The sequence below is a fragment of the Phocoena sinus genome, chromosome 2 (genome assembly GCF_008692025.1).
Source record: "Phocoena sinus isolate mPhoSin1 chromosome 2, mPhoSin1.pri, whole genome shotgun sequence".
Classification (NCBI taxonomy): Eukaryota; Metazoa; Chordata; class Mammalia; order Artiodactyla; family Phocoenidae; genus Phocoena; species Phocoena sinus.
In genome coordinates, this window is record NC_045764.1 from 173,628,718 (window position 1) to 173,641,288 (window position 12,571).

The 12,571-nt window shown below is 53.4% G+C and overlaps 2 protein-coding genes across 6 annotated transcripts in view; one reads left to right on the plus strand and one right to left on the minus strand.

Moving 5' to 3' along the window:
• The window catches only part of YY1 (YY1 transcription factor), a 30,434-nt gene extending 24,673 nt beyond the window's left edge, over positions 1-5,761 (plus strand). Inside the window, exon 5 of the mRNA XM_032624174.1 lies at positions 584-5,761. Within this exon, the coding sequence (XP_032480065.1) occupies positions 584-766 (183 nt within the window). The 3' untranslated portion in view covers positions 767-5,761. The remainder of the gene's footprint in view (positions 1-583) is intronic.
• LOC116749623 (formin-2-like) lies at positions 5,210-11,444 on the minus strand. 5 transcript variants are annotated; one of them, XM_032624179.1, is made up of 6 exons: positions 11,316-11,331; positions 10,648-10,761; positions 10,010-10,106; positions 9,242-9,719; positions 6,745-8,623; positions 5,210-5,346 (listed from the first exon to the last, which is right to left on the minus strand). In XM_032624179.1, exons 4-5 carry the CDS (start codon positions 9,587-9,589, stop codon positions 7,949-7,951), a joined length of 1,023 nt encoding a protein of 340 aa, XP_032480070.1. In that variant the 5' UTR covers positions 9,590-9,719; positions 10,010-10,106; positions 10,648-10,761; positions 11,316-11,331; the 3' UTR covers positions 5,210-5,346; positions 6,745-7,948. The 5 variants fall into 5 exon arrangements, with proteins under 5 accessions (XP_032480070.1, XP_032480067.1, XP_032480068.1 ...); XM_032624176.1 differs by having other exon boundaries at positions 10,088-10,106; positions 11,316-11,325; XM_032624177.1 differs by having other exon boundaries at positions 9,242-10,106; positions 10,648-10,855; positions 11,316-11,444.
• Positions 11,445-12,571: the final 1,127 nt, after the last annotated feature.

Below are 12,571 nucleotides of genomic sequence, written 5' to 3' on the forward strand. Positions count from 1 at the left end.
CACTGCGGGATTAAAGCAATTTGCTTGCTGTAGTTAACTTATTTTTTATAGTATATTGAACTGCTAATTGACAGGGAACTTCTAAAATTTTTGCTGTAAGAGAGTAACTTTGAAAATAGTGTTTATTGCCTTGTTTCTAGAAGCCCATGAACAAGTGAACGAATTAGCAGTGCAGCTGGTAAATCTAACATGGTTCTTTTTGATACTTGACACCAGAAACCTTCCTAACCGTTTGTCTCTTATTATTTGAAATATTTACACAAATGTTAGGACCCTAACATAAGATTTAGGAAGATTCTTGCTGTTTTGCTGAATGTTTCTCTTATGTTGTAGTTAAACAATTCATGAGGGCTATGCATGGGTCCTAGGAGTTGTCTGGGCAGAGTTACAGCTCCCTGCCCCCTAATTTAGACTGTATCTCAAAAGCTTCCCCCCAGGGCAGGGCAGGGCCAGGCAAGGCAAGGAGGGGCAGGGAGGATCGAGTGAGGTAGAAGAGGTAGGCTGCTCTCCCCCCAGCAGTGAGCTGCCCCCTCCCGCGCCTAGTCGGAGTCTGAGCGGGTTGTCTCTGGTCTCTCCTCGACAGTGCACGTTCGAAGGCTGCGGGAAACGCTTTTCACTGGACTTCAATTTGCGCACACATGTGCGAATCCATACCGGAGACAGGCCCTATGTGTGCCCCTTCGACGGTTGTAATAAGAAGTTTGCTCAGTCGACTAACCTGAAATCTCACATCTTAACACATGCTAAGGCCAAAAACAACCAGTGAGAAGAGAGAAGACCCTTCTCAGCCTCGGGAAGCATCTTCCAGGAGTGTGATTGGGAATAAATATGCCTCTCCTTTGTATATTGTTTCTAGAGAAGAATTTTAAAAACGAATCCTACATACCCAAGGGACATGTTTTGATAAAGTAGTAAAAATTAAAAAAAAAAAACTTTAATAAGATGACATTGCTAAGATGCTCTATCTTGCTCTGTAATCTCGTTTCAAAAACACGGTGTTTTTGTAAAGTGTGGTCCCAACAGGAGGACAATTCATGAACTTCGCATCAAAAGACAATTCTTTATACAACAGTGCTAAAAATGGGACTTCTTTTCACACTCTTATAAATATGAAGCTCACCTGTTGCTTACAATTTTTTAATTTTGTATTTTCCAAGTGTGCATATTGTACACTTTTTGGGGATATGCTTAGTAATGCTATGTGTGATTTTTCTGGAGGTTGATAACTTTGCTTGCAGTAGATTTTCTTTAAAAGAATGGGCAGTTACATGCATACTTCAAAAGTATTTTCCTGTAAAAAAAAAGTTATATAGGTTTTGTTTGCTATCTTAATTTTGGTTGTATTCTTTGATGTTAACACATTTTGTATAATTGTATCGTATAGCTGTATTGAATCATGTAGTATCAAAATATTAGATGTGATTTAATAGTGTTAATCAATTTAAACCCATTTTAGTCACTTTTTTTTTCCGAAAAATACTGCCAGATGCTGATGTTCAGTGTGATTTCTTTGCCTGTTCAGTTACAGAAAGTGGTGCTCAGTCGTAGAATGTATTGTACCTTTTAACACCTGATGTGTACATCCCGTGTAACAGAAAGGGCAACAATAAAACAGCAATCCTACAGAAAGAATATGGCAGAAAAAGATCTGTAAGCACAGTCTTATTTCCTTTTGTTGTCCAGAATAATTATAATTCTTGAGCCTCCCAGAAATTGGAAGTTAAATAAAGCAACTCAAGTTTCCTTTATTTTGCACTCAATTACAGTGACTTGTGATTAAAGCGATGCATGGATATTTTAATACTTCCCATGTGTACTGAATTCTGAGAGAGTAGGTAACAGGCATCCCGAGTTAAGGAACTACCTCAGAGTACCCCACACCAGGCCCGTTGGTAATAGGATTTTGATCTTAGCTCCCCCAGCAAACGTGTGACCGAAGCAGTTTGTGCTACCCTGGCCTGTGTGTGTTCTCAAGGTAAGGTGTTACCTGGCAGGGGACGCGAGCAGAGGGGAGACCAGGCATTTCCATTGCTCAGGCCGCCTTCAGGGCAGCTCCCGCAGGTCCTGGCTTGTCTGACAGGAAACGCTTATGGTTATTGGCTACTTGGTTTGAGAGCCTTGGTTCATCCATCTAGTGGAATCTTTCAACGCTAGCACATTGTAGCAGTTAGCGCCAGTAGCTTACTTCTGTGCTTCTAAATAAATGGATACTGAGTGCAGATTGGCAAGGTGATTCGGTTATTAAGAAAACTGTACTCAATGAGTACTTTACCTCTCACATTGTGACCTCTTAAATGTACGATTATAATTTTTGGGTTTTACTTAGAGTCAAATATCAAACTCATGAGACTATTTTATAAACTGCCATGATACAGCAAAATCCCATTTATTCAAAATGCAAACATACTGTGTGTCTTTGTGCTGTATGCTTGACTCTGCAAAGTAATTGACGGACTAGCTGATACCAGAGATTCAGGTACAAGACGTCCAGGACATCATCGGGTCACAAACAGAGCCCTGTCTCTTACAACTTCTCCATTGGTCCTGTACAGGAGGATTGGTGACCTAATGACAGTGACCCTGTGGCCCTCCGGAATTTTGAAGTGCCTTCTGAATCACAGATGAAAAATTTAACTTGAGACACTTTTTTCAATTTGTTCAGAATCTGTTATCCATTGAGTAGTTTGATAGAACTGAGTTAATCAGAAGACCCCAGCTGTTCTCTGGGTAAGCCAGGCTTTGCTGTATCTGGCAGTCAGGAGAGAGGTAAGCCCATGGCAGAGGTCCCCTTCAAAGCTGAGCGTCCCAGTGCGAACCTGTGGTTCTTTGACTAGACCTGGGGCAGAGGCCTCCACCACCGCCCGTGGTGTCGGTGCCCGTGCTTCCCTCCCCACCCCACCATCGGGTGAGCAGTCCCCCGGTGGCTGCGTTAGGCATCTGGAGCTGCATCACCCTCACCCAGCATTGTGCCACACTGGAGCCTGGTCCTGGCACCGTCCTCAGGACTCCTGCCCAAGGGCCCACGGCAGGACAGACTTGGGCTGTGGGGAAGTCTCCCCGGCAGCCCCGAGAGCCATGTCATGACCTACAGAAGCCAGGCTCCTGAGTTGGAGGGAGGTCCCTCTTCCTCTGTGCCTTGACCCCTTGGGGGATACCTTTGGTCATCTCTTCTGTCCCTTTCTGTCTCTGAGTGGAATAGCCATCGCTCCCCTTGACTCTTTTCTCTGTTCACGTGTTTGCTCTCAATCTGCAGTTAATTTGTGAAAGGCATTTCATTGGGCATTTGAGGAAAATTTAATGCCCAAGCTCCTCATTGACATAGCACTCTCAACTTAACACCAGTAGTGTAGGAAACTGATAAATGAGCAGCAGCTTACAGAGTAGGGGTAGTTCTCCTTGGGTATAACATACCCATTTTGCTCGTGGTTAGAATTTATAATTTTGGTAAAGATGTAATTTACTAAAATTTAAAATCATGTTCTCACAGTGAGTCAATTGTTTTGAGGATTAATCTGATTTATAAGTAATACTGATAGACATATTTTCTTACATCTGAGCTGAAATAAATGCATGTTTCTAGCATATATAAAAACTCCAGAGGATAAGTTTACATTTAACAAGATGTTGTTTTCTATTTTTGGATTTATTATTTTCCCCTTTTTTTGGTGGTAGGGGTTTAGGGGGAAGCATAATATTTGTATAAAGAACTGTCACCCCAGAGTGACATTTATTTTCCAAGGTGACATTGAGCTCTCTGTTGGTTTCATGGTGTTTGTGTGCTGTGCGCCTAGGTTCAAGGCCTGCGGATTTGAGGAAAATCAAAGTTCTTGTGTTTTTTTTTTATTTGGTTTTCACGTACATTCTTTTAAATGTCGATTATTTTGCTAAATTTGAGTAAAGCGAGACCCGTTGGATAGTACCCTGGACGCCTGATGGTGTTGCTGAGTTCTGGTTTGTTTCTTCATGATCCGTGAGACCCTTCATTCAGCAGGGCGCCTGTAGAGACCGCGGCTCTGTCAGAGCAGCTGTTGAAGCTCTTTCAGGAGGTTTACTGCTGCCGGCGCTGATTAGCCAGGCTTACCTCCTGTACCTTAACCTCAGGATCGGTTTCTGTGGCGCAGGAAGCCCTGGTCTCTCTACGTTTTTGAGTTGGAACCCTGATAATCCACCCGCACAACAGCTACAGGCAGAGAACACGGATCCCTCCTTGTGTCTGGTTCTGGTTTGGGATCGGCATGCTTAGTAAGGCCACGTTACTAATCCTCAGTTCCTTCTATATTCTTGACATCTGACCACCAGCAAAAGCAAGGACCCCAGAGGGCAGAGCAGTGGCGAGAGCTGGAGCGGTTCGTGGGCGTCCGCTGGACGCCGGGGCCGCACCGCGAGGCTCCCTCTCCCTGCTCCCGCCCCCGCCCGCCCGCCCGCCCGCCCCGTGCCTTCCACTGGATGGCCTTGAGCCTGGCCTCCCGGGCACCTGACTGCAGAGCCCCTTGCCCTGGCTCCCGTTGGCAGCGGTGCAAGTGCAGCACATCGTCAGAGCTCAGACCCGGCAGGTCCAGGCAGGTGTGTTCCACCCTAACTTTGACCCCAAGAGGTTGAGGAGGAGGCGCGACCCCCCAAGCTGTGCTTCCTCGCAGCCGAGGTCGCGCGCTCCACAGTCTGCTCCTCCACGTAACAGAGGGTGGCCTCGGGGTCCCTCGCGCCTGCGCAGAAGCACTTGACTGCGTGGCTGGCTAGGTCTCCTGCACCGCAGCTTCCTGACCTTTGTGGGCCTTGACTGTCAGTGCCCGGACTGTGCTCGGGTTCCCTGGTTGCCTGAAGGCCTGTAAGTGCGGGCCCTTCAGAGCCACGGCAGCAGGCAGGAGGGGCGGGCCCTCCACGAGTGGGCGTGTCCTGCCAAAGGCTTCCGGTGTCTGTACCCATGCCCGAGTGGTCTCCGGAGGGCCGGAGAGGATGTTTGCTGGAGCTGGGGCTGGATGGAGACCTGATGGGAGGGGAGCGGCGTGCGGTTGGCACACTTCATGCGCTCCCATTGGAAAAACCGGAAGTGATAGAACGTTGGCGTTAGGTCAGCAGGCAAATCAAAATTCCCACAGGTTGGTCACCCGGGCCCCCAGGTTTTCAGCCAGCTTTCGGGGAGTCCGCAGAGGAAGGTGGGTGTGGTGGCATCACATTCATGTAAAGCGCGATGACTGGTTTTCCACGAAGTGGCAGGTTTGGTCAAATTGACTGCTTTTCGTTCAAGGCACTCAGACGCCGTAAGAAACAGCCTTGGGATGTCATAGGGAGGGGGCCAGTCGCTGTGCTGTATTCTGTTTGCTGCTCTATCTGGGGGCTGCACGATGTCTGCATACAGTATGGAGGGGGAAAGGGCATCAGTACCAAACAATAACCTTTTTTCTACAACATCCAAAACTGGTATGAGGCTCTGTTATCTACAGATGGTGATTGGTTAAACTATTTTCATAGAACAATTCTGTTTTTATTCACTTTCTGGTAACTTCTGTAGGCCCTGGTTCAAGGACTTAGCATTGCGTCTCATGTACATCTTTTTCTTAAATGTTCTTTGCCATTTCTGGAATTGTCCTTGGTTTTTCCTTAGCTCATAGGTCATAGATGCAGAAATATTATAGTATTTAAGGCATCCGCATCAAATGGCTTTGCATCCAGAAAAACATTTAACAATAACTCAGTTTGAAGCACCAAGCATGTGTAACATGGCTCTATAAACTATAATAAACGCATAATATTGTTAAGCTTTTTAACGCCTGTGCTTCTTGTTTGTTCCTCAATCTCTAAGCCACCTCTTTTCCTGAGTTTCATTACACAGTACAACTGGCCGTAAGCTCCCGCTTGGTCTGTGGCTACCTCAGCTGCCCGGGGCAGATCCTTGTGGGTTTCCTTCTGGCACAGGAATGGGAACCCCTAGGATTCAGTCTTTCTCGTGTTAAGAAATGCTTTCATAACATAACCTCAACTCCAAGATGGACTAATGGGCCAGAAGGAGTTTAAATGAGAACCTCACCCGCTTTTCTTTTTTTTTTTTTTTTTTTAAGAATTCAGAACCTTTAAGACCCAGAGCATGGTTTCAGGCCATAGTGAAAAGCAACATTATTATAACTTGTCGTTTTTCTTTTTTGGGTTTTTTTTGGCCATGCGGCATGTGGTATCCTAGTTCCCAGACCAGGGGTCGAACCTGTGCCCCGTGCAGTGGAAGCGTGGAGTCTTAACCACTGGACCGCCAGGGAAGTCCCTTCACCTACTTTTTTTTTTTTTTTGCGGTACGCGGGCCTCTCACTGTCGTGGCCTCTCCCGTTGGGGAGCACAGGCTCCGGACGCGCAGGCTCAGTGGCCATGGCTCACGGGCCCAGCCGCTCCACGGCATGTGGGATCTTCCCGGACCGGGGCACGAACCCGTGTCCCCTGCATCGGCAGGCGGACTCTCAAGCACTGTGCCACCAGGGAAGCCCTCACCTACTTTTTAGAGGGCACAGCCAAATGAAATTCTCATGCACTTGGGTCCATGACCCTCACTCAGTGTTAGTTCTGGAAGCTTCTGTGCCAAAAAGAAAAGCTTACTAAAACTGAGATAGACTCTTTAACACTTGGTAAATATATTGAGAACTAGATAGGATTTAGGGACTGGGGAACGAAATACTCCCCCACCCTCACCCAGCTAGGCTCCTGTGACTGATGTACTGCAGATCAAGGTTTATTGTTACCCCTTAATTCATGTGACTTTACCTCCTCTTTGCTAATGATGGAGGGGCTGCTGACAGAATGTGGCTGAGGGGGCACGTCCACGTGAGGCCCAGACTGCCGAGTGAAGCCAAGGTCGAGCTGAGCCGAGGAGCATGGTGAAAAACTGCGCATCTTCAGGTGTGAGATGGGAAGGACCTCGGATTGTTGAGGGCTTTGGCGTTGCTTTCTGTGGGCACCCCCAGATAACAGCGAGACCAGTGTCCCTCCTTTGCACGTGCCGGTACCTCCACCCGGCGAAAATACCATTTGTTGAGAGCTGTGCCCAGGACCGTGCCCGGCATTGTGAACACCCTTTCAGTCATTCCTCCAAACTGCCCTTGGAGGAATTCCACAGATCACCCCGTGCCATGGATGAGGGGCACTGGTGAAGGTTCGGGCAGCCGCAAGTCAAAACCCAGGCTACCTGGCTCCCAGCGGCACTCTGTTTGCCCCAGAACCCTCAGCCTGCGTTCATCTCCAACCCCCTTTCAAAGAAGCCCTGGTCCCTGTCTGTGGTGGACGCCATGGCCTCTGGGCTCCCAGCTAGGCAGCCTCTCTGGCTCTTAGAAGAGAGCATCTCCTGGTCTTGGATCTGGCTCTCCAGGACTCCCACTGCCAGCAGTGTTTCAGCTCCTAGATCTGGCCCCTGCGGCCTGCCGTCACTGCCGTGCCAGGCAACAGCGTGGGAGCTGTCACCGCACCGGAACCTCCAGTGACTCCCTGCTTGTACCCGGTAAAACCCGAAGCCCCAGCCCCGACCTACTTTCCCAGCCTCTTGCCTCCCTCTTGGAGGTTTTCATTTCCAAAGCTTCCCTGTCCTTGAACTGCCAGGTTTATTCATCCCGCTGAGCCCCCAATGATGTGTCACGCCCCGTTTCAGGTGCTGATGGAACCGCACTAACTAAGGGTACTAGGATTACATCTAGTAGAGGAGATGGCAAGAGATGATAAAAGATAAGTGTGGGGGGTGCTGTGAAAGAAAAGAGAGGAAGGGGCTGGGGAGGGAGGGCAGCCTCAGGGCAGGAGGCCCCAAGGAAGGGTGTGCTTGCCTGGCTGGAAGCGACCTGCAAGCTGCCTCTTTTCCATCGCCTTCTGCAACGTGTTGCTTATGTACTGGATCCCCCGAGTGTCCCCGGAGCTGGTGGCCAGAGACCCTCTCCAGCTCTGCCCACCACTCCCCCGCACCCCAGGCTCTGCCATGGCGAGTTCAGGCTCTGGTCCCAGGTCCCACGCTGGCTCGCACCTCTGGCTTTGGAGCAGCTCGGCCGTGGCGGGGCCGCGGGTGGGGCGGGGGTCGTGTCCGGGCTGGTGGGGACAGGTGCGCGCGTGCGCGGCGTCCAGGTGCCAGGACCCCGAAAGCCAGCTCCCCTAGAGACGCCTGGCCGTTTCGGGAGCCCGAGTGCCGTGGGAAGCTTAGGGGCCCTCCGCCTCGGCAACCCATGGCCCCCATGCCCGCCGCGGGCCAGGGGGAGGGGACACGGCGGTTGGAAAGGCCTTGGCATTCGACCAACACGAAGGGCACCTGACCTTGGGCCTGTTGACCTTGGGCCTCAGGAACTTCGTCTTCCTGGATGGAAGATGGGAGGCCTGCTCCACCGTGAGGGGCCGGCAGGGGGACCAGGGGCCAGCCTCGGAGTCCAGGAGGAGGAGGCAGCCGCCCTCCAGGGACCAAAGGCAGGAGGGGAGTGGGCGCTCGGCTGGCCCCCAGGAGAGGCCGGGAGGGCGGTCGGGGGGGCATCGGGGGGTCAACTGAGCGGGCCTGGGGCTGGGAGGGCTCCTGGCACACGCCCAGACCAGGGAGAGGGTGGTGCCTGCCCGTGGAGGGTGGGGCAGGGGGAGCAGCGGCCCCAGGAGGCCTGGCCACCTCGGCTGAAGTCAGGACCTGTATCGGGAGGGTGGGAGACGCTGAGGCTTCAGTGAGGGGGGCGTGGGAGCCCCCCAGGCCGGCGCTGCTTTGTCTCCGTCACCCTCCTTCCGTGGGCCAGGGGCTGGGCTGCTCATCTTCCCTCCCCCCCAGCCCCGCTCTGCTGCAGTCACCCCCTTCTAGTGCCAGGCCACGGGCTCCCCACCACCCCTGGTGACCTCAGCATCTGTCCTAGGGTGGCCCACCCCCGTCTGGCCTGTCTGTTCCTTGGCTTCTTCCTCCTGATGACCCCACCCCTGAATGCCACTGCCATGGCTGCCCCCAAATTGCCTTGTCTTCACTGACACCCGCCCCCTCCAGTCTGTCCCTGGGCCTCCTGCTCTCTGATTGCCACTCCTGCCTCAGCCTGCAGGCTGCCAGCAGATCACCCGTCGCCATTCGGCCACTCAACCCCATGTCCCGGCTTCACTCTCCTGCATCCTTGCCTTCCCTCCCTCTGCGTAGGCTCAGCTCCCAGCAGCCTTAGCTAGTGTGCCCTGGTCACGGTGGACACTCCCTCCCCACGGAGCCCGGGTGGGTGCCATGAGGTCAGGGTCTGGGTACCAACGCAGCAAGGGAGTTGAGACCAAGGCTCACACAGAGTGGGTGCTGGCCTGTCCCAGGCTCCTCTGCTACTTGAACTGCCACTCCAACCGCAGCACTTGACGAGTCGGCCGCCAGGAGTCGGTGGGGCGGGTAGGGTGGGAGCCCAGGCTGATCCTGGTTCTGGTGAAGCTCCCGCCGGTGGGTGGAGGACGGCCGGTCGCCGTGAGGGCTGTGGGCCCACAGGGCCCGGGGCTCTGGCCTTGTGACCCTGGACAGGGCCCCCCGCCCCCCGCCGGTGTCCTCTGTTGGGCTTTTGGGAGTATTAAAGGGTGTGTGTGTGCAAAGGGCTGATCCGTTGTTCCTGCAGTCACAGGAGCCCGCCCCCCATGGGGGAGCCATGAAGGCCCCAGCTCTGTGTGGGGCGAGGGGCTTTTGACCAGGAGAATTGATTACATCAGTGACGGCGGGCCAGGTCGGGCCAGTGAGGACGGTGTCAGGAGGTGGGGCACGCTTTGTTCACTCCCTGTGCCTGGGGCCCAAAGGGATAAAAAAGGAAAAGGAGAGAGGCGTGAAGGGGCACGGGGAAGAGGACGCACTTCCCCACGGCCGGCCTCCCGTGCTGCAGAAATCGGGGAAGACGGTTGGTGGGTTGACTCGGGGTTTCCCTCAAACTGCATGGGGGCTTCACCTGTCTCCCTTCATTCCCCAGTGGCCCTGCCCACCTGCCACCGGCACCCTCCCTTCCCAGCCTGGAACTGCCCTTTGGCTCAGATGCCCCCACCCAGGCTTGCCTCCTCTTGCCCAGTGTAGCCCACTCACCTCACAGCCTCCTGGGGGGGTCTTTAAGGCATGACCCAGATCATCCCCCACCCCGGGCAAAACCTGCCAGCTCCTTACCGGGTCGTGATGCATTTGGCTACAAATGACAGAGAAACCAAGGAAGAGTGTGTGACTGGCCTTCCCCAGGCCAGGCTGGTTCAGTGGCCCACCAAGGCCATGGGGCCAGCTCTATCCCCACTGCACCTGCAGGCATCCTGTCCCCATTTCATCAGTAAGAGGGGGCAGGGTCAGAGGGCAAGGGATGTGTCACAGCTGCGTGTGTCCCTTTCACAAAGCTTTCTCAGAAGCCCCAGCCACAGCTTTCATCTCACTGGCAGGATCTGGGACCCATGGCCACCTCTAGCTGCAAGGGAGTCTGGAAAGGTGTTATTTTATTTTTTTTCTGGACACACTGAAGCACAGAACAAACTGGGATTCTAGGTACCTGGGAGCGTCTGCCACGCCGCCCTTCCTTCCCGTCCCCCCTCCCAGGCCTTGGCTAAATCTGCCCCCTCAGCTCCAGCCTCACTGTCCCTCTGTGGCCTGGTCAGTGTTGCCCTTCCCCCAAGACTGTTCAGCTGTCCCCATCTAGTTACTGTCCCAAGCGTAGCTGAAAGAATAAGGTAAGGGATGCTCACCCGATTAAAGGCCACGCAGCTGTTCAGGAAAACCTGGAACGCACTGATGAGGAAAGGTGTCTGTTGTGGGTTGAACTGAGTCCCCTGATGTGTTGCGGTCCTTAACCCAGGTGCCTGTGAATGTGACCTTATTTGTAAACGGTCTTCGCAGGTGTTATTAGTTAGGTCATCCAGGAGTAGGTGGGCCCTTAAGCCAACGCCTGGCGTCCTTATGAAAAGAGAAGACAGGGAATTCCCTGGCCGTCCAGCGGTTGGGATGCCCGCTTTCACTGCCGGGGGCCCGGGTTCGATCCCTGGTTGGGGAACTAAGATCCTGCAAGCCGCGCAGTTCCGGGGTGGGGCTGGGGAGAGAAGACGGAGACCCACAGGGGAAAAGGGCACATGAAGACGGAGGCAGACACTGGAGGAGCAATGTGCTTACAAGCCAAGGATTGCTGGCCACCAGGTGCTGGAGGAGGCCGGGAAAGATTCTCCCTCAGAACCTCCAGAAGGAACCAACACCGCTGACACCTGAATTTCACACTTCTGGCCTCCAGAACTTAAGAGGATAAATGTCTGTCGTTTTAGCCACACAATCTGTGGGCCTTTGTTACGGCAGCCCTGGGAAACTGCTACAATCTCCAAGGTAATCGTCAACTGAAAAAAGCAAAGAACAGAACGGTCAGTACCTGGGCCGTGCTTTGCGGGAGCGTGGATGTTCCCACGTGCTGGGACTCGCCTGGGACGTGCCGGGAGGGGTGCACGGCTGGGAGGAGGCGGGGACCCGGTTTTTCTCTTCGCAGCATAGCCTGGGTTCCGTTTGCATTTTTTACTTTGTACCATGTTAATATAGTATTCATTGCAAATAAAACAAGTAAAAATTCAAATCAGGGAGAAAATAAAATGTCAAGAAGTCCACACAAACCCTACACCTCTCCCAACCCCTCCTCCCGCCTGAGTTTTTGGTAACGTTTAACCATTGCAGCATGGATGGGAGTGGGGGACCCTGGGCTTTAGCAATTGCCTGGTTTCTTTCAGAGGGAAGAGAAGTGAGAGAGGGGCCAGAGGAACCTCACGGGGGAAGGAGCTGCTGCCTGGGACCCGGGGGTCAGGGGGAACACCGCTGGGTTAACAGAGCCTGTGACGTGTCTGAGGACACTCTGCCCGGGGTCACCAGCCAGCCCCTTCCCACCCTCCTGTCCCCGGAAGCTGCAGACAAGCCTGACGTCACAGGCTGATGCTGGGGATTCAACGGGGTGTGAAGGCACAGGAGAGCTGGTCCCCTCCTGGAGCGGAAGCTGGGCCCTCTCTCCTGCCCTCCTCTGCAGGCGGGCGGGGGCTTCTGGCTCAGCAGTTGGAAGGAGAGTCCAGGCTGGTAGCTGTGGAGACTCAGCGTGTCCAGGATTGACTGCAGGAGGCTGGGCAGAAGTGGGGGTGGACAGACATGAACACACTCCTTTGGCAAGCGAGGCTTCCTCCAGGAAGCCCTCTCGGACCGCTTAGGTTGGGCTAGGTCTAACCTCAGAGGGACAGGTCCATTCGCCCTTCAGAGCTCCACTCAGACCTCCCCTCCTCCGGGAGGCCGAGTCTGGCCTCAGCTAGTGTCCCCTGAGCCCTCCCACCTCAGTACTTGCAGAGAGCTCCTAGCACAGGCCGCCTGCCCTGCCCAGCGGGAGGATGGGCGGGGACCAGGCCTCCCATCACCCGGTCACAACAGTCACGGAGAAGCGCTTGCTGCCCGGCTGAGACTGCTCAGCATGTTCGTGAGCTGTACTCCCTTAATCCTCACGCCTCCATTAGCCCCATCTTGTAGATGAGGAAACCGAGGGTCTGGAGGTACCCCGTAGCTGGCCCAGGTCAGGCCGACCACCACCATGCTGGCCCCTCTGACTCCAGTGTCGGGGTGGGACTGAGACCTCTTCCTCTATGATACACAAAGCCCCGC

Coding starts and splice junctions, on each gene's coding strand:
- LOC116749623 (XM_032624177.1), bottom strand. CDS start 9,589: ATGGCTCCCCCATGGGGGGCGGGCTCCTGTGACTGCAGGAACAACGGA. Junction 8,624..9,241: donor CAGGCCAGCACCCACTCTGT/GTGAGCCTTGGT, acceptor CTCCCGATACAG/GTCCTGACTTCAGCCGAGGT.